This window comes from Eubalaena glacialis, chromosome 9, assembly GCF_028564815.1.
Source record: "Eubalaena glacialis isolate mEubGla1 chromosome 9, mEubGla1.1.hap2.+ XY, whole genome shotgun sequence".
Lineage (NCBI taxonomy): Eukaryota > Metazoa > Chordata > Mammalia > Artiodactyla > Balaenidae > Eubalaena > Eubalaena glacialis.
The window spans coordinates 83,995,316-84,015,386 of NC_083724.1; the positions used below are offsets into that span (position 1 = coordinate 83,995,316).

Consider the following 20,071-nt stretch of genomic DNA (forward strand, 5'->3'; position numbering starts at 1 on the left):
CTGCATGCCTCAACTAAGACCAGATGCAGCCAAAAAAATAAAGAAAATAAATAAAATTTTAAAAAGTGGATCTACAGAGAAAAAGCCAAGAACGGATCGTCGTAAAAGGAATAATTTGAAAATAAAAATTTGTTGAGTGCTGCTGTAAAAAAAAAAAAAAAAAAGAACCATGCATTAAACACAATTAAAGCATTAAAAAAGAAATTCCAATGGCCTTTATTGCAGAAACGGAAAAGCTGACCCTTAAATTCATGTGGAATTTCAAGAGTCCTCAAATAGCCAAAACAATCCTGAAAAAGTACAAAGTTGGAGGACTTACTTCCCAAAATCTACTGCAAAGCTACTATAATCAAAACAGTGTGTACTTGCACAAGGATAGACATATAGACAAATGGAATAGAACTGAAAGTTTAGAAATAAATCCATAAATCTACAGCCAATTGGTTTTTGACAAGGGTACCAAGTCCCTTCAACAGGGAAAGAACAGTCTTTTCAATAGATGGTGCTGGAACAACTGGATTTCCACATGCAAAAGAATGAAGATGGACCCCTACCTCACACCATATACAAAAATTAACTCAAAATGGACCAGGAACCTAAATATAAGAGCTAAAACCATAAAACTCCAGAAGAAAACATAGGGGTAAATCCTTATGACCTTAGATTTGGCAACGGATTCTTAGATATGATGCTAAAAGCACAAGCAACAAAAGGAAAAATAGATAAATTGGAACTTCATAAAAAATGTAAAACTTTGGTGCATCAAAGAATATTATCGGGCTTCCCTGGTGGCGCAGTGGTTGAGAATCTGCCTGCCAATGCAGGGGACACGGGTTCGAGCCCTGGTCTGGGAGGATCCCACATGCCGCGGAGCAACTGGGCCTGTGAGCCACAACTACTGAGCCTGTGCGTCTGGAGCCCGTGCTCCGCAACAAGAGAGGCTGCGATAGTGAGAGGCCCGCGCACCGCGATGAAGAGTGGCCCCTGCTTGCCACAACTAGAGAAAGCCCTCGTATAGAAACGAAGACCCAACACAGCCAAAAATAAATAAATTAATTAATTAATTAAAAAAAAAAAAAAAGAATATTATCAAGAAAATGTAAAGGGCTTCCCTGGTGGCGCAGTGGTTGAGAATCTGCCTGCCAATGCAGGGGACACGGGTTCGAGCCCTGGTCTGGGAAGATCCCACATGCCGTGGAGCAACTGGGCCCGTGAGCCACAACTACTGAGCCTGCGTGTCTGGAGCCTGTGCTCCGCAACAAGAGAGGCCACGATAGTGAGAGGCCCGCGCACCACGATGAAGAGTGGCCCCCGCTCGCCGCAACTAGAGAAAGCCCTCGCACAGACACGAAGACCTAACACAGCCAAAAATAAATAAATAAATAAAAATTTTAAAAAAGAACAGAAAATGTAAAGATAATCTACAGAATGGAAAAAAATATTTGGAAGTCATGTATCTGATAAAGTTTAATGTTCAGAATACATAATGAATTCCCACAACTCAACAACAAAGAGACAACCCAATTAAAAAGTAGACAAAAACTTGAAAAGACATTTCTCCAAAGAAGATATACAAATGGGCAATAAGCACATGAAAAGATGTTCAATACCATTAGTCATTATGGAAATGAAAATCAAAACCACAATGAGATTCCACTTCACATGTACTTGGATGACTATAATAAAAAAGAAACAGAAAATGACAAGTGTTGATGAAGATGCAGAGAAATCAGACCCCTCATACATTACTGGTGGGAATGTAAAATGGTGCTGCCACTATCAGAAACAGTTGGTGGTTCCTCAAAAAGCTAAGCATAGAATTAGCATATGACCCAGCAATTCCACACCTAGGTATTTCAATTCCAAATTGAAAACAGGCACTTGAACAGTTACTTCTATGCCAATGTTTATCACAGCATTATTCAATAGCCAAAACGTGGAAACAACCCAAGTGTCTATCAGATAAATGCAGAAACAAAATGTTGTGTACGCATGCAATGGAATATTACCCAGCCATAAGAAGGAATGAAGTTCTGATATATACTACAACATGGCTGAACCTTGAAAACATGATGCTAAAGGAAGAAAGCCAGATACAGGACAAATATTGTATGATTTCACTTTTATGAAATATCTAGAATAGGCAAATTCATAAAGAGAGAAGTAGATTAGGGTTACCAGGGGCTTGGGGGGGAAGAGGGGAAAGGGAATTATTGCTTAATGGTTACCAAGTGTCTATTTTTATTTATTTATTTTTGGCTGTGTTGGGTCTTCGTTTCTGTGCGAAGGCTTTCTCTAGTTGCGGCGAGCGGGGGCCACTCTTCATCGTGGTGCGCGGGCCTCTCACCATCGTGGCCTCTCTTGTTGCGGAGCACAGGCTCCAGACGCGCAGGTTCAGTAGTTGTGGCTCACGGGCCTAGTTGCTCCGCGGCATGTGGGATCTTCCCAGACCAGGGTTCGAACTCGTGTCCCCTGCATTAGCAGGCAGATTCTCAACCACTGCGTCACCAGGGAAGGGAAGCCCCCTACCAAGTGTCTATTAAGGGTGATGAAAAAGTTTTGGAAAAAGACAGTGGTGATGGTTGCACAACACTGAATGTAATTAATGGCACTGAGCTATACGCTTAAACAAAGTTAAAATGGTCAATTTCATGTTATATTATTTTATAAAAATCAATAATGTAATATACCAAAACTCACTGTATGCTTTACATGGGTGAACTGTATGATATGTGAAGTATATCTCAATAAAGCTGATTAAAAAAAAAAAAAAGAATCAGTAATTTGGCTTAAATGCTCTTTTAAGTTCCCTTCCATCACTAAATTCTGTCATTTTTTTTTTTTAAGGTCTGAGAATATATTATTTTCCAAAGTTTAAAATCTAGAAAATCTCCAATTATGTTCCAAACCTTGGGTCTGGCTTAACATTTGAACAGAACAGAGCCTGGTACACAGTGCTAGATAAGTGTTTGTTGTTATTATGATCATTATCATCCTTCTCTTCTTCAAAAGAGCCCTACTGAGGCAAGTATGATAAGGCGATCTTAGATAAGAATAAACAGACACAGAGAGGGTAGGTGATTTTCTCAGTAAATGATCTAGCCAGGAACAGAGAGAGTTGGGATTGAATACATGCAAGCCTGGCTCCAGAGCCCAGGCTGACACCACTAGTTCCTCCCCAGCCCAATCCATTCTACAGAACAGCTGGGCATACAGGTCTGATCACTTTTCTGCACACTATGAATGAAATGGTACCATTTTACCTTGTACTTTTTTCTATGCTGCCGCATGGACAATGCATGTCAAAGCACTTTGAAAATGGCAAATCCTATTCAAATGTTAGATATTTTTTTAGAAAGTCAGCTTTACAAATTTGTGTTTTTGACAGCCTCAACTGAAGTTAAGATCCTAGTTAGAGAAATTATCACGGCACTTTCTTTTGGGAAGTCAAAGCCTTCAAGACAGTACTCAGAATTCAATAAATAGCTTTTACTATGTAGATCAACAAAGTTTTAAAGTGAATGAGGACAGCAGCCAAGGACAGGCCAAGGTGAGATACCTCACAAGCCAACTGAATCAAGACCTTGGTTACATTAGCTCTGAGACATTGAACATTTCATATTATGCTTAGCAGGAAAGTATGACAATATTACTTTGATTTTTCGTTGATCCCGCTTAATTTCTGCATCCAGTTGCTTCCTTTTCTCATTTTCTTCTTGAAGTCTTTTTTGCAGCTGTACCTTTTGATGTTTCATGTGATCTACATTCTGCTCTAGTTCATTAGCACGTTTCTCATTTTGGATCGACAGTGATGCCAATTTCTTACTATTTTGTTGCTTCTTCTGTAAGACCTGGGATCATATGGAATATTTCAAAATGAAAAACTGCACCTCTCATATCCCTCCAGTAAACTTAAACTTTTCATTTAATGACGCAGGTGGGCATTTTTGCCTAGATTTTAATTTATTCTTGATAGTTTCACAACTGTTTTCTACATTTCTACTTTTACAGTCGGGCAAATATCATAATTTTCACCAGATATAAAGAATAATGAGACTTCCTGGTGCTGACAGCCAAACAGAACAAAATTGACATTGTTGCTTTTTTTATTGTTTTAATTTTAAAATATTTTATGTACATAATAAAAATTAAAACAATACAAAACTAAACTTATAATTAAAGACTCTTCTCTCAGACGCCTAATCTACCTGTCCTGTTTCCTGAAACAAAATTACCAATTTCTTAAATATTCCTTGCGAAATAATTTATATGCACATAAGTAACTTTATATTCTAGGTAGACTATTCTCCACCTCCCTTTTTTTTCTGTTTAACGTATCTTAGAGGTGTTTTCTCATAGATTTGTTCTTTCTATATGACTGCATAGTATTCCACTGTGCTCATCTTTAATATCCAGCTGCAGCCTAAATCATTAATCCCTGAGTTAAGATGATCAGAAATGATACCATTTTCCCTGAGAGTGACCAACCATTGTAATTACTATTTTAATTACCCTAAATAACGCTTTTCCTCTCTAGGTAAAGTTATCCATAGACAGCATTAAAATTTTTTGAAGAGTTTACTAATATAAAATACCAGAGTGTTTCAATTTAATCCTGATCAAACAAGCAAACATATATTAGATTTGTATGCTGTACTTTAGCATTGCACTAAGTAAGTACCTCTTACGTGACATAAAAAAGTTAAGGTGAAGTCATTTGTAAGTTATGCAGACTACAATTAATTATTTCCTTTATCTTGGTGATAAATTGTTGACATAAACACATTTTCTTTTAATTAAACTAAGTATTCACAGAGGCATTGTAGCTTAGAGCAGCGCTACTCAAAATGTGGTCTGTGGACCAGTACCACTCACAGACTGTTGTCAGCCTGCACCATGAAGCACATTATTAGATTCAGCTGATGATGTTTTCATGCAAGACTTGGTTGATGAGAGAAGCTGTGCTCCCATTTACATTTATCTCACTGCAGACCAATAATGAACATTCTGCAGATGGACTACTTTGAGTACTACTAGCTTGGAGGCCACAGGACTCTGCAGTTTCCATTGCCTGGATTTGGACCCTGGCTTTGTCACTTATTTTTGACAGTATTGCAATACTGGAGCAAAAAATGTTAATACTAGAATTTTAGTGTCTTTTCCACATGATATTGAAAATATCAGTATAAGTACTGATAATCTTATTTAAAAGTGAGATAGGTTGTCATTTGCACTTATTCCACAGATGCTCAAACGTGCACCTCTGTTAGCATTAAACAGAGCATATAATGCAGCATATAATGCTATATATATCTAAAGACAAAGAATACAGATTTTAGATTTTTTTAATTAAAACAAATTTTTAAAATTTTAAAAACTAAAATAACTTCATTATACCAATAAAACCACTAGTATTTCAATATGGTAAAATGGTATGAAATGTTAGAGTACTGAAAACCATTATTATCATCACAATTATGTGACTCTGAGTGAGTTATTTTACCTTTGTAAACCTTAGCTTCCTCATTTGTAAGAGTGTAAAAATACCCACTTCAAAGGATTAAATAATGATTAAATAATACATATAAAACATCTAGTATGTATATAGCACTTGGTAGATACTTAACTATCACACTTCTTCTCATCCCCACCACCTTATCATCTTTAGCATCCCCATCCCTATCAGTCATGCATGCATACGGCAAAGGCACAGAAATCTCTAAAACTATGTGGGACACTTCTTTCAGTCCTCCGTCTATGAGACGTTTCTTTTGAATTTAATTAAGTTCTTTCCTTTCCTCATCAGTACCCTCAGCAGAAAAAGATACACAACAAGAAACATGGAAAACAAAAAGAACATGATAATTCAAACCCTATTAATAATCTTTCATTTAATCTTTTAATCACAACCATAAAAATAATCTTTGCTAAATCCGCACACAAGGCTTAAGCTATAGATTTATATGGTAAATATAATAACCTCCTTAGAAAAATAATAATTTTGGCTATTTCAAGAAAACTGGAAAAAACACAAACACGTGAAGATTAAACAATGTGCTACTAAACAGCCAATGGGTCAACAAAGAAATCAAAGGGGAATCAAAAAATACCTTGAGACAAATGAAAACAGAACCACAACTGTCCAAAATCTATGGGACACAAAAAAAGCAGTTTTAAGAGGGAAGTGTACAGTGATACAGGCCTTCCTCAAGAAACAAGAAAAATCTCAAATAAACAATCTAACATTACACCTAAAGGAACTAGAAAAAGAAGAACAAGCAAAGCCCAAAGTTGGTAGAAGAAAGGAAATAAAAAAGATCAGAGAAGAAATAAATGAAATAGAGACTAAAAAAACAATAGAAAAGATCAGTGATACTAAGAGCTGGTTTTTTGAAAAGATAAATAAAATTGACAATTTAGCCAGACTCAGCAAGAAAAAAAGAGGGCTCAAATGAATAAAATCAGAAATGAAAGAGAAGTCACTACTGATACCACAGAAATACAAAGGATCATAAAAGAGTATGATCAGGGGCTTCCCTGGTGGCACAGTGGTTAAGAATCCGCCTGCCAATGCAGGGGACACAGATTCGAGCCCTGGTCTGGGAAGATCCCACATGCTGCGGAGCAACTAAACCCATGTGCCACAACTACTGAGCCTGAGCTCTAGCCTGCGAGCTACAACTACTGAGCCCACGTGCCACACCTACTGAAGCCCGCGTGCCTAGAGCCCGTGCTCCGCAACAAGAGAAGCCACCGCAATGAGAAACCTGTGCACCACAACGAAGAGTAGCCCCCACTCACCGCAACTAGAGAAAGCCCGTGTGCAGCAATGAAGACCCAACGCAGCCAAAAAAAAAAAAAAAAGAGTATGATCAACAATTATATACCAAAAAATTGGATAACCTAGAAGAAATGGATAAATTCCTAGATACACACAGTCTTCCAAGACTGAATCATGAAGAAATAGAAAATCTGAATAGACAGATTACCAGTACAAGATCGGTTCTTACTTATTAATATTGAGTATAAGAATTACAATCAGAACTGAAGGTAGGATAACCTTTCTGCCCGTGGACGTCGCCGAGTAAGCATCATTGAAGTCTCCCCCCTCTACTGCTGTCATGTCTAAGTCAGTCTCCCAAAGAGCCCGAACAGCTGTGGAAGCTCTTCATCAGATGTTTGAACTTTGAAACAATTGGTGAGAGCCTGAGGAGCCATTCTGAGCAATGGGGAACACTCACAGACTGTATGGTAACGAGGAATCCAAACACCAGGCGCTCCAGAGGTTTCAGGTTTGTCACGTATGCCACTGTGGAGGAGGTGGATGCGGCCATGGATGCAGGGCCACACGAGGTGGATGGAAGAAATGGGGAACCAAAGAGGGCCGTCTCAAGAGAAGATTCTCAAAGATCTGTTACCCACTTAACTGTGAAAAAGATTTTTGTTGGTGGCATTAAAGAAGACACTGAAGAACATCACCTAAGAGATTATTTTGAACAGTATGGGAAAATTGAAGTGATCGAAATCATGACTGAGGCAGTGGCAAAAACAGAGGCTTTGCTTCCGTAACCTTTGATGACCATGACTCCGCAGACAAGACTGTCATTCAGAAATACCACACTGTGAATGGCCACAACTGTGAAGTAAGGAATGCCCTACCTAAGCAACAGATGGCTAGTGCTTCATCCAGCCAAAGAGGTCGAAGTGGTTCTGGAAACTTTGGTGGTGGTCGTGGAGGTGGTTTTGGTGGGAATGACAACTCTGGTCGCGGAGGAAATTTCAGTGGTCGAGATGCCTTTGGTGGCAGCCGTGGTTGTGGGGGATATGGTGGCAGTGGGGATGGCAGTAATGGATTTGGTAATGGCGGAAGCAATTCTGGAGGTGGCGGAAGCTACGATGATTTTGGCAATTACAACAATCAATCTTCAAATTTTGGACCCATGAAAGGAGGAAACTTTGGAGGCAGAAGTTCTGGCCCCTATGGTGGTGGAGGCCAATACTTTGCCAAACTGTGAAACCAAGGTGGCTATGGTAGTCCCAGCAGCAGCAGTAGCTATGGCAGTGGCAGAAGGTTTTAATTACTGCCAGGAAACAAAGCTTAGCAGGAGAGGAGAGCCAGGGAAGTGACAGGGAAGCTACAGGTTACAACAGATTTGTGAACTCGGCTAAGCACAGTGGTGGCAGGGCCTAGCTGCTACAAAGAAGACATGTTTTAGACAATACTCATGTGTATGGGCAAAAAAACCTCAAGGGCTGTATTTGTGACTAACTGGTTATTTTAGTTTCTGTTCTGCAGAAAGTGTAAAGCATTCCAACAAAGCGTTTTAATGTAGATTTTTTTTTTTGCACTCATGCTGTTGATTGCTAAATGTAATAGTCTGATCATGACGCTGAATAAATGTCTTTAAAAAAAAAAAAAGAACTGAAGGTAGGATATAAACCTATGAAATTATAAATAAATTTCAAAATAATCATAAAGGAAAGCTCTTGTTTTGTTCTACTAACGTTTTGTTAAAATGAGTACTTTGTTAGACGTCGCAGCCTTAATTTAACGGTCAAGAAATTAAAAAAAATTGATCGCAAGACTCTCTGAGGTGAATTGCTAAGGGAAAATATGTATTCTGAAGGAAAGTGCAAAGTGTCAAGTCACGTTATTTTAACTTGGTGTTGACTTGAGAAGCTACTTAAGTAAAAAAAAATTTTAATGGCGATGTGCAGATGTTTGAGATGGCATTAAAAACCCTAGAAGAAGGGACTTTTTTGCTCTGTTCACTTCTGCATCCCCACCTAGAATAGGACCTGGCACACAGGAGGTGTGCGGTGAACACTTATCTTGTTGAAAGAAAATAACTGTGGCAGTTTCAAAAATAGATAACTAATGCTCTAACTAGGTTAACTACAATTCCATTCTATGTACAGTGGAAACAATATGAAAGCAATAGATTATGAATCAGGGACTTCCCTGGTGGTCCAGTGGTTGAGAATCCATATTGCAATGCAGGGGACGCTGGTTCGATCCCTGGTCAGGGAACTAAGAACCCACATGCCGTGGGGCAACTAACCCTGCATGCCACAACTACAGAACCCATGCACTCTGGAGCCCTCACACCACAACTACTGAGCCTGCACATTCTGGAGCCCACACGCCACAACTAGAGAGGCTGCATACCGCAACTAATGAGCCCGTGCGCTGGAGAGAAGCCTGCGCACCACAGTGAAGAGCCCGCATGCCACAACAAAAGATCTCGCGTGCCGCAACTAAGACCCGACACAGCGAAAAAAATAAATAAATAAATAAATAAAATATTTTGAAAAATAGATTATGAATCAAAAGAACTGGAAAAGGCATTTTAGTAAATTCATTATAAGCAAACTAACAAAGCACTCTGACTATACCAAAAGCATCTGGGAACAGCTTCATACACAAAATCTCTCTATAATGGAATATTTCTCAAAGAATAGAATTTTTTAACTGTAGCTATATTTGAGGTTATAGCAAAGTCCAGCATTAGGAAATTAAGAATAAGATGTAGTACTCAAAGTTATTAACTTTTCTTAAACCAATCAGTTATGATTTCAGAAAACTGTCTGAAACAGTTATCATATTTGTTAAGTGTCAAGAAAGTGCTATATACATACCAGATGTTTTATATATATTATTTAATCATTAGTTAATCTTTTATCCGTCAGAAAAGGACACTATTTCTGTGGTTATCTTTATTTCTCACCATGTGGTTTTTGATAAAAAGATTAAAATAATACACTTCCTGAATGAAGAAATATACTACCCAGACTAAAATTATGTAAACCCACCAGCATACTGGAAAAGAAAACTTGCCATCCACTTCCTCCCGCTAGTAAAAACTGAATCCTCCTTCTTTCCTAACTAGGTACAAGAATCCTCAAAATCAGGAAGCCTTAAATAAGTTTTCTCAATTATATTTTTTAAATTACCTGGACTCTTAGCTTCGCAGCATCCATCTTCTTACGAAATTCCTTCTGTAATTTTACCTTCAAAGCAACATCAGAAAGATCTTTGTTTTCCAGTTCCTCTAGCTGCTTTTGCGTTTCAGTTAATTCCACTTTCGCCTGTTCTGCTTCATGTTCAAGTTTTGTTACTTTCAGAGAATACTGTTTGCTTACGGACTTGACATCATTACCTTCATAATAATAATAATAGTAATAACAATTATAAATTATGTTTAAAAACTAAGTAAAACACCAAAAACATAAAATTTCCCTACTCTTAAAAAGCTGGGCAGTAACTATTTAAGGCATAGCATTAAAAATCCAGCTGCCCCTCCCATCCCCATCAAACACAACTTGCCACCTGTCCTTTTAATAATTAGTTCCTTAATGACTGTCCCCATCTGGTGCCATTCTATCTTCTCCCTGGTTCATCTTTTGTTCTGAATTTGCAGTTTACCTTTGCTGGCATCAAACTTCAGTTAAAAGGTATTTGGGGTGACTCACTGGCCTCTTGCTTACTACACTTCGTCTTCCTACCACCCATAATCTGTCTCCGAATTCTTTTCTTTTACTATTATGAAAATTTTTCAACATATCAAAAGTAGAGAAATAATATAATGAAAGTCCATCAACCAGATTCAAGAGTTATCAAGATTTTGCCACAGCTACTTCATCTATACCTTTTTTCTTCTTTAATTTACTTAAAAACTTTAAAGCAATCCCAGATATAATGTCATCACCTATGTATACTTCAATAAGCATCTAAACAGAATATGGAAATAACCAAAAAGTCATTATCACACCTAACAATGCTAATACCCACCAGTTCCTATTCAGACTTCCCCAACTGTCTCAAAATGTCTTTTACAATTAGTCTATTTTAATCACAATCCAAACAAGGTCACAGTACATCTTATTGTTATGTTTCTTAAGAATCCTTTAATATAGAGCTGGCCCCCTCTCCTTTTTCATTTCATTTGAACTTGTTAAAGATAAATTTTTTTAAATGCTTTTCTTATGAATATTTAGAACATAGAGGAAAATAGAATATAGATATTTCTATATCTCTTTTCATTCTAAGCCCAGCTACTGACCCTAAAAATTTGGTTCTGATTTATTCTGAATAGTCAACTGTCCTGAACCAGACTGGCAAACTAGTGGCAGTGGGAAGTAAGAGTCTAGAGGTCATGGGGTGAATAATCACCAGGACAGGTTGTTATACTGGTATACTGTAAAGCTCTTAATTTTTTAATAAAGGGAGTTATTGAACTAAATGCACTGTAAGTTGTCTTCTGGCTCTACAATTCTATGATTTCAACTAACTTCAAAATACCTATGACAACAATGTTTTAATGAATCTATGACCCCATAAATTGTTTAACACGCCAATATTTTATGAACCACTAAGAAAAAAAAATACAGTACCAATTACACCATGACAAAATGCTAAAATGCCACTGATTTTTAAGATGCATCCTGATTTCAGAGATATTAAAATGTGAAAAAAGTGTGTATTAAAATTGATGAAATACAGTATAATTGTCATTGTTATTAATTTTGGCTGAAGTAGCTACTGTTTGGGAAAGTCTTCAGTGAGAGGACTTTGAAAAGTAAGTACACATTGACCCTTTTGCTAATCACCATTTCTAAGGGTCTTTAGGAAAGCTCCAAACTGCCCTTCGTTCTAATGAACAAGAAGAGGACCTTCTCTGTTTAAGTTCAGGTATCCTCTATTTTAAGGCAACCAGGATGGGTATACCAGGCTACAAAAGTGTGCTTGTTTAGTTAGATATCCCATGGTGGGATAACCTATATGAAAGAAAATCATTTATTTCAGAGTGGTAAATATCCTCAATTTCTACACTCACTACCCTAAAATCATGGGGATGGAGAAGCTATTTAAACCCCTAAACCATTTCCTAGATACTTCTAAGAGAGGTTTACTGGCATTGATCCTGCCTATGAGGAAGGAGAATGGTCAAAATCAAACATCTGGGATAACTGGAGCTGGGACGATGCATAGCCCATACACCACTAGGAATGAGAAAGGAAAACACTTTGGACAGCAGCTAGAGGAGAGGAAGTTGAGAAAGGAGGACCGACAGCCAGAAAGCAAGCTTGCAGGAAAGAGGAGGGAGAGGCCAGGCAGGTTTCTCCTTGCTGGCAGAGGATTTGGGACCCACAATTCGTGTAGTTTGAGTGTGATTATAGTCTTGGGCTTGAAGAAGAGGAGGATAGTATTTCCTTCAGTTTCCCCAAATGTGACCAGAGTTGTTTTGCATTGAAATTGGGGGAAAGAAACGCTAGTGTGTCTTATTCCTTCAGTTCTCTACTGAATTTCAGAGTAGTCAAGGCTTACACTTTGAGTGTATTAGTGAGGGGATAACCCAAAAAGCTTCAGATATGCATTTTAGGGCAAGCCTAATGGAGTTGGAGGGTGAGGAGAGGATGTGGTACATATGCCCAACCTGGTAGATTAAGGGGAGGAGATGAAAGCCTGGCTCACTCAAGAGGACAGCTCTCAAGGACAAATCCTTATATCTTCAGAAAAATAAAAATTAGCTACATTTAAAATATAAAGTTTATAATTAAGGTTAAAAATGAACTATCCAAGAAAATAAAGACTAATAATTTAAAATAAGTATTTACTAAAAATGAACTAGGAAAACATCTCAGACTTATCCCAGATGCCTAATATAATGTTTCTAGAAAGTGGCAAAAAACATTAAGTGCCATAGAGTTTCAGCACAACACAGAGTTCACACTGGTTAGAAAAATTCATAGATGAAATCAAATATAACAAAGTTCTTTTGATAATTAACCTCCACATACTGGCTCTAGAGCACACCCTGTTAGACTGAATTCCAAGCTAACGTGGATAGTCCTAAGCATCAAAAATTAAAGTAAATGTTACAACATCAGAAGCAACTTTAGAAGCTTTTCTTTCTCATATAAGCTGGTTCACAGGATACTATTACCTGTTTTAATTAATTCTTTAATCAGATCTTCCTTCATCTTGATGTTGATAGTAAGTTCCCTCATTTTTTGTTTGGCTTCAGTAAGTATGAGTTCTGAATTCCTTAATTTTTGCAAATTCAACTCTTGACTCTCCTGGAGACATTCAATCTTTAAATCTTTAAAATAAAAGAAACAAAACTGAGAAATAAAACTATCTGCTCAGAAATATTTGACAGAAGTAGAGTTAAAAAAGTTAAAAAAAAACAAAAGGCAGACACACAAGCAGTGTGTGAATAGTCAACTGTCCTGGGCAGTGACTGTCCCAGTCACCCCAAATACCACGGGCTCTAGGCGTGCGGCCTTCAGTAGTTGTGGCAGGTGGGCTCAGTAGTTGTGGCTCACGGGCTCTAGAGCGCAGGCTCAGTAGTTGTGGTGTGTGGCTTACTTGCTCTGCAGCATGTGGGATCTTCCCAGACCAGGGCTCGAACCCGTGTCCCCTGCATTGGCAGGTGGATTCTTAACCACTGCACCACCAGGGAAGTCCCCCATAGGCTCTTAAAAAGATGCTATTTTCACAGTGTAGGACTTATCATGTTATTTATATTCTCTGTACTTTCACTCTTGGTGTTGTGACCACACATAGGCTAAGAGAAATGAGCTAAAATCTCCGCGTATACTTTCTGCAACATGAATGTCTTTTATGCTGTTTTTTGATGCATAAAAATTCTCGTCAATTGTGAACATTACAAGCACCCACTAGACTAAGTTGGCTCTAATGCCAAATATATCACTAATGGTAGGCATGGGTGCCAGTGAAGCAGTAGACAGCTAGTAAATTACTTAAGATGCATCTTAAAGAAGTCAAGAGTACAATGTATATCAACTCACATTTGAATATAAAATCCCCATTCTGAGAGATTTAGCCTATAACTCTAGCTTGAATTGATTGGTGGAAAAACTGTTTTCATTAAGGAGTAAAAAAGGACAAAAAATCAGAGGTAGAGAGGAAAAGCCAGGAAAGCACTCCTAATCAAGTTCCCGTCTTGGAGAATTCCCAGATGCTTCTTAAATTATTGCCTGAAGAAAAAGAGAGGTGTCATAAATATTAGATCTAAAGTACTTGAGAAAGTCTGTGTACCTTCATTCTCCAATCTTGACTTTTGTGTTTGATCCTGAATATCATTCAATTCAACAAGAGAACAAACAGAGCCTGGCTTTTGAATCCACGAGCAACCTTTACGTCTAAAAAAAAAAATATCAGGATCAAAGGTAACTTGTCTGTTAGTGGTTTCTAATCTGCCCTCAAATGTTTCCCCCAAAATTATTCTTTAAATTATGATTAATATAAAATAAATGGAACTTACTAATATTCCACAAAATAAAAAGATATCCCCCACCATGTTGGACCCAGTGGAAAATTCATCATGTTTGTTGCCACTGTGGCAGCAGAATTAGGAAATCCAAAATCATTCTCTCTGAAAATTAAAATTCAACCACCATAAATGCTTTAAAGCAAAATTCTTTTACAGTTGTTAGACTGACGACTTGTGTTCAAACACTGGTTTCATAACACATTAGTTGACAGTGCATGTAACAAAAACCACTTACTCTCCTACTAAATGGAAAAAGATATAATGAAAAAAACCTACATCTGTATATACTAATTGCATCATGTAATTATGTTTATTAAATCAGTCTATATTAACATACCTAATTTCAGATTTCTCTTGGCCTTCAGACTCTTCATCATCACTGTTATCAGAAAACTGGCAGTGGAGGACTTCATCCTGCTCTTCTAAGTGACCCAGCAGCATCTGACTTCGTGTTCGAAATCCGGCAACTAGTCGATCCAGAGAGTATACAGAAGGACTTGTGTAGACCTTACAAGTGATTCCCCCACCCAACAACAAAAAACGTGATTTTTAAAGTGTCTGTTTTTATCCTATCACTCAAAATGTTTTTTAAAGAGGTTAGACAGGTACTCTTAAAATAGCCAATCACTGAAAATATACATTCCCCCCCCCCCGCCCACAAAAAAAGTCAAAATTCATTTCACAATACTATTGTGCCTCATGGACACACACTTCTTTCAGAATCTATACACAGCTCTTCCTCTTCTAGAAAGCTCGTATAGCTTCAGGGAAAATAGCACTCAAAAATGAAACCAAAAAGAGGCATGAGTGAAACCATCACAGCTCTTTTTTTTTTTAATATTTTTTTTAAAGATTTATTATTTATTTATTTTTGGCTGCGTCGGGTCTTAGTCGCGGCACGCAGGATCTTTCATTGTGGCGTGTGTACTTCTCTCTAGTTGTGGCCTGCGGGTTTTCTCTTCTCTAGCTGTGGTGCGCAGGCTCCAGGGTGCATGGGCTCTGTAGTTGTGGCGCGCCGGCTCTAGTTGAGACGTGAGCTCAATAGTTGTGGCACGCAGGCTTAGTTGTCCCTCGGCATGTGGGGATTCTTTACCACTGGACCACCAGGGAAGTCCCAACACCACAGCTCTTAAACATAGCTCAGGCACTCCCCAACAAATGTGAAGCCCATACACAGTGTAACAGGAGACAACTGTTACCCACCCCACCGCAATCTTCCCAGTTCTGAACACTTGGAGAATTGCAGTGCTGCTAAGGATCTGCAATTCCCCTCTAATCCAAATCCCACCACATGAAGAAATCCAGAGCCACTACCACTCCTTCTGCCAGGGCAAAATATTCCCGATTTGGAAATTTGAATGTATCTATTCAGACTTTACATGTAGTAGTCAGGGAGAGCTGAATTAATGCTCTAAGTGACATTTAATATGTATCATGGGATAAATAGATTTTCATGGACTAGCCTGGAAACTTTCTAGATTATTATTCTATTGGCCTTAAGTTCTCAAAAATCCACCTTGGAAAACAATGAATTAGATACTGCCTTTATACTTTTATTCTAGTTTCTGTTACCAAATATTTCCTTTTTAACCACTTCTCTATAACCAAACCTCAGGGTAATTCCTCAAAAAAGGTAAATAATAAGATCTTAGAGGAGACATTCAATTTATTAATATAAATCATTATAACCTATTAAAATTACTACATACAGTAGAATGTGTATATCACATGGTGTGAAGATTCAATTGACGTAGGTCCTTTACACACCGCCTCCCAGGAAAGCCAACCTGATACTGGATATTCCTTGATACTTGATTTTTGTGCCTCCACTGTTGGTCACCTAATAAGACCATCCGTTACATCAGCACCATGATGGATGGGGGGTAAAGTTTTCTAGGTGGCCTCCCAATTCTGGGGTATGGAGATTATTTACAGAAGAATCAACTCAAGAAGTATTTATCTAACAAGCACATTGTACCTAGCATGGTCATCTGCACCATAACCAACAGGATTCAAGGTTTCTCTTTGTTGGGGGTGGGGTTGGGGGCTGGGAGGAGGGCTTTATTTCAGGAGCAAATAAAACTTTTTGTTCAGAATCAAACTTTGTTCTCTGGGATTGTAACTTGCTTTAAAATTTTCTTTTTACAAAGAAAAGCAAATGACACAGCTTAATAATGAACACCAAATGGGTTCTGCCACAATGAGTAACATTCAGTAAATTAATTCCTTAACAGTCATTCCACCCAAAAGAATGGTTCTTAGCCCCTTCTGGCTCACCAAGCCTTCTATAATCTAGCCCCTTCCTACCTAAGTGTTGGGTCCTGCTTCTTTCAGTTGCTTCTGCACTCCCTGCTCCCAACAAAGAATATTTTTGCATTTTCAACCATACCCCAAGCAACACGGATCACAATGTAAGTACTCAGTAAGCTGAGTAATAATTCAGATAACTGAAGTGTATCCAACTAGAAGGCAATTTTTTTATTCTAACCATTTTTTCCAAGAATTACATAGCAACAGGACTGGACAGAACTTTAAAGATTAGAGTTCAACTCATCCCATGTTTGACTCTCCTTGTAATACTGCAAATTATCATTTAACCTCTGCTTAAACAAATTCACTGTGGGGACCTGCACAAGCCCTGAGACCTCTCATATTACTTTGACAGTTCTCACTAATAAATCCCTCTTTATATTGCCTTAGCACTGCTTCTCATTGATCCTAGTTCTAGAGACAAAGTCTAACAGTAATGAAGCCTTCAAATATTTGAAAGCAGTTATCATGTCTCCTCTGAATCAGACTAAATCTAGAGTTACTTCAGATTTTCTCCAAGGTCCTTCAGCAACTTGGTTGTTCTCCAAAAATAATCTAATTTGACTTAGGTGTTGTACCCAGACCTGAGCGTAATATTCTCAATCATCATACAATAAGATAATCTCTTCTCACTAGTGATGCATTTGATTTTGTTTCATGAGATGTGTTGCAACTCATTTACCACAGATTGTGGCTTTCACATATTTAATTTTATAGTTGAATTTGAGAGTTCCATAAAGGTTCATTTGATGTAATTTGTCATTTTGCTACTGTGAAGTTGGTATGTTTTGCAGGAATGAGTGCTGGGCTGGCAAGGGAACCTGGTCAAAGCTCAGCAGACACATCTCACACAGCTCTGCTTCACCATGAGCAACAATCTATGCAAAGAAGTGATTAAAAAGCAAAACTAATTAATTATTTTGTGAGGAAAAAAATGGCCTTTGTGTGAAAGATAAAATCTTAATGAAAACTGAAAAGGCTGTTGACTTCAGTGTATGGGATTTAATGCATAAGAATTTTGTGACTCAATAAAAATGTAATTCATTCAGGAAAAACAGAAAAGATTTTACAGATATTTCCACTTTTGTGAGTTTGGAGATTCCAGAAGGTTTTAAAAAAATATATCCCTTGGGACTTCCCCGGTGATCCAGTAGTAAAGAATCCACCTTCCAATGCAGGGGACGCAGGTTCGATCCCCGGTCAGGGAACTAAGATCCCACATGCCACAGGGCAACTAAGCCCGCATGCCACAACTACGGAGCTCTCGCACCTCAGTGAGAGAGCCCGCATGCCACAAACTACAGAGCCCATGCACCCTGGAGCCCGTGCACCACAACTAGAGAGAGAAAAACCCTCATGCCACAACTAGAGAGAAGCCTGTGTGCTGCAACGAGGAGCCCACGCACCGCAATGAAAAAAAAAGATCCCGCGCACCGCAACTAAGACTCGAGGCAGCCAAAAGAAAAAAAAAGAAAGAAAGAAAGAAAAAAGAAATCCCTTAAGAACATTTTTGTTGGTTTTCTTACTATACAATTATGTCAAGTACTGAAAGTGATATTATTTACCTATTGCTTTAATTTCCTTTTCATAATACAATATTTTATCAAATCTAAAATGTCATCAACTGTAAGACACACCATTATTTTTATACCAGCAAGAAAGAAAAAAGCTATCATCTATGACATACCATCAATTGTAAAACATATCTTACCACCAAAGATGATAAAGTGAAAAAAAAATGTGAGTCTTATAATCCATGAAAAATGGTAGCATCATGAGCATGTGTGGTATTATTTTAAACCTAAGTAAAGACTGGTACCACTTTGTAATTTTTTCCTTCCAAAGTGCCTTTTTGGTATGTACTGATATAACACTGGTGTTTGGCTTTAATTATATCATATTTACCACGTTAAGAAAATAGAAACCTCTGTTACATTTTTTTCCTTAAATTTAAATCTAGATTCAGTTTTACATGAGTTTACATTAGATGAGTTTCTGGTATCTGTTGAGACAAATGAGTTTCTTTCTCGTTTTTCCTAATAATTTGGTAAATTATACTATTTAGTTGTGAGGGGCAATTTCTTTAGGATTTCTACATAAGTAGATAAATCCTAAAATTCCATTCTGGAATTAAACTTTTTAGATTAAGAGATGGTTGCAAACAACTTAAATGTGCAACAATAGGAAAAAGTATACAATGGTATGTCCGTAGGATAAAATATTATTACCTGTCAAAATCATGATATAGAATATTTAATGACTGTCAAGCATTTGTGATACATTAAGTGAGAAAAGCTAGCTACAAAAGTATATATATATGTTTTATATACATATAATACACTTTTAAAATAAATAGGATCTTTTCACTCTTTCCCTCCAATATGTATAAACAAGCATATAAGAAATAAAATCAAACTCTTTACGCAATCAATTTAAAAACTAATTAAGCCATTGTTCCCCTTTTCCTTTGAAAGTATTTTAAGTCAAGGAAATATTTCCCTGTCAGACTATTTTTACTTCAAGAAAATATTTGAGCTAAATTCTAAAAGAAAATATTAGAGCTGGAAAATATTAGCTCAACTTCTGCCAAGGAGACAGAAATCCAGGAAAAAATGAAGTGGTGAAAAAATGAAATGACATTTCAGATGTCTTCTTTAGCTTAATTTAACTAGTTTTGGTATTTAATATGAAACATTCCGCTCACTCTAGAACAATGGAACAGGAAACAGGACTTGAACAAGGCTTGGCAGGCTTTGTGTCTTTCCATGCAAGCCTTCATGTCTGCTGCAGTAACCAGTCCAAGCAAGAGTGGGGGCCAGGATTCCTGGACACACAATAGGAGCAAGAGAACTCTCAAAACTGCTGATCATATTACCTTTGCATTTTCTCCCTTTTCCCCTTCTTTTAGTGGCTAGAAGGGTTCTTTTGGGGTAGAAGGAAAATTTTAAAAAGAAAACTAAGAATTTGCTAATTTGAATATATGTCCATCCATGGTGAAGGAAACAGCACTGGGAGTAAGTGTTGCCATTCCTCAACATAATGCAGAGTCTCTCTGGTTGGGTCTTTTCCTTCCATGTCACAGCAATCTTTTGGCAAACTCACTGGTTCTTTCTTTCTGTTACATCTTAATCCCACTTGGTCATAAGGGAACTTTGAGATTACCTGTAACCACAGAGGAGCTACAAGTCTTATAGAGTATCTGCCCTCTTCTAAGCTATGGTAACCACACAATATGTCTTCCAAACCAAAACCCTTAAAAGTGAAAGGGGGCAATGAAACTAATTAAAATTAAAAAAATAATAATTTGCTAATTTGAAACAATAACTGTGTTCGTCTTTATTCCAGTCATGGCTGTTTCAGGTCTAATCAAACAACTAGAGATAAGAACAGAGGGGCCTAGGGACCTCCCTAGTGGCACAGTGGTTAAGAATCCACCTGCCAGTGCAGGGAACACGGGTTTG

At 37.7% G+C, this 20,071-nt stretch overlaps 1 protein-coding gene and 1 pseudogene across 6 annotated transcripts in view; one reads left to right on the forward strand and one right to left on the reverse strand.

Annotated features, from left to right (window-relative positions):
* Nucleotides 1–20,071, reverse strand: part of KIF27 (kinesin family member 27) — a 95,599-nt gene that overhangs the window by 39,165 nt on the left and 36,363 nt on the right. For 5 of the 6 annotated variants that reach the window (XM_061199291.1, XM_061199292.1, XM_061199290.1 and 2 more), the window contains 5 exons: nucleotides 14,638–14,807; nucleotides 14,066–14,169; nucleotides 12,948–13,103; nucleotides 9,955–10,160; nucleotides 3,654–3,851 (listed from right to left, as the gene is read on the reverse strand). In XM_061199291.1, coding sequence (XP_061055274.1) covers nucleotides 3,654–3,851; nucleotides 9,955–10,160; nucleotides 12,948–13,103; nucleotides 14,066–14,169; nucleotides 14,638–14,807 — 834 coding nt within the window. The remainder of the gene's footprint in view (nucleotides 1–3,653; nucleotides 3,852–9,954; nucleotides 10,161–12,947; nucleotides 13,104–14,065; nucleotides 14,170–14,637; nucleotides 14,808–20,071) is intronic. The other variant, XM_061199293.1, reaches the window with a different exon arrangement.
* On the forward strand, nucleotides 5,422–8,260 carry LOC133098107 (heterogeneous nuclear ribonucleoprotein A1-like; annotated as a pseudogene).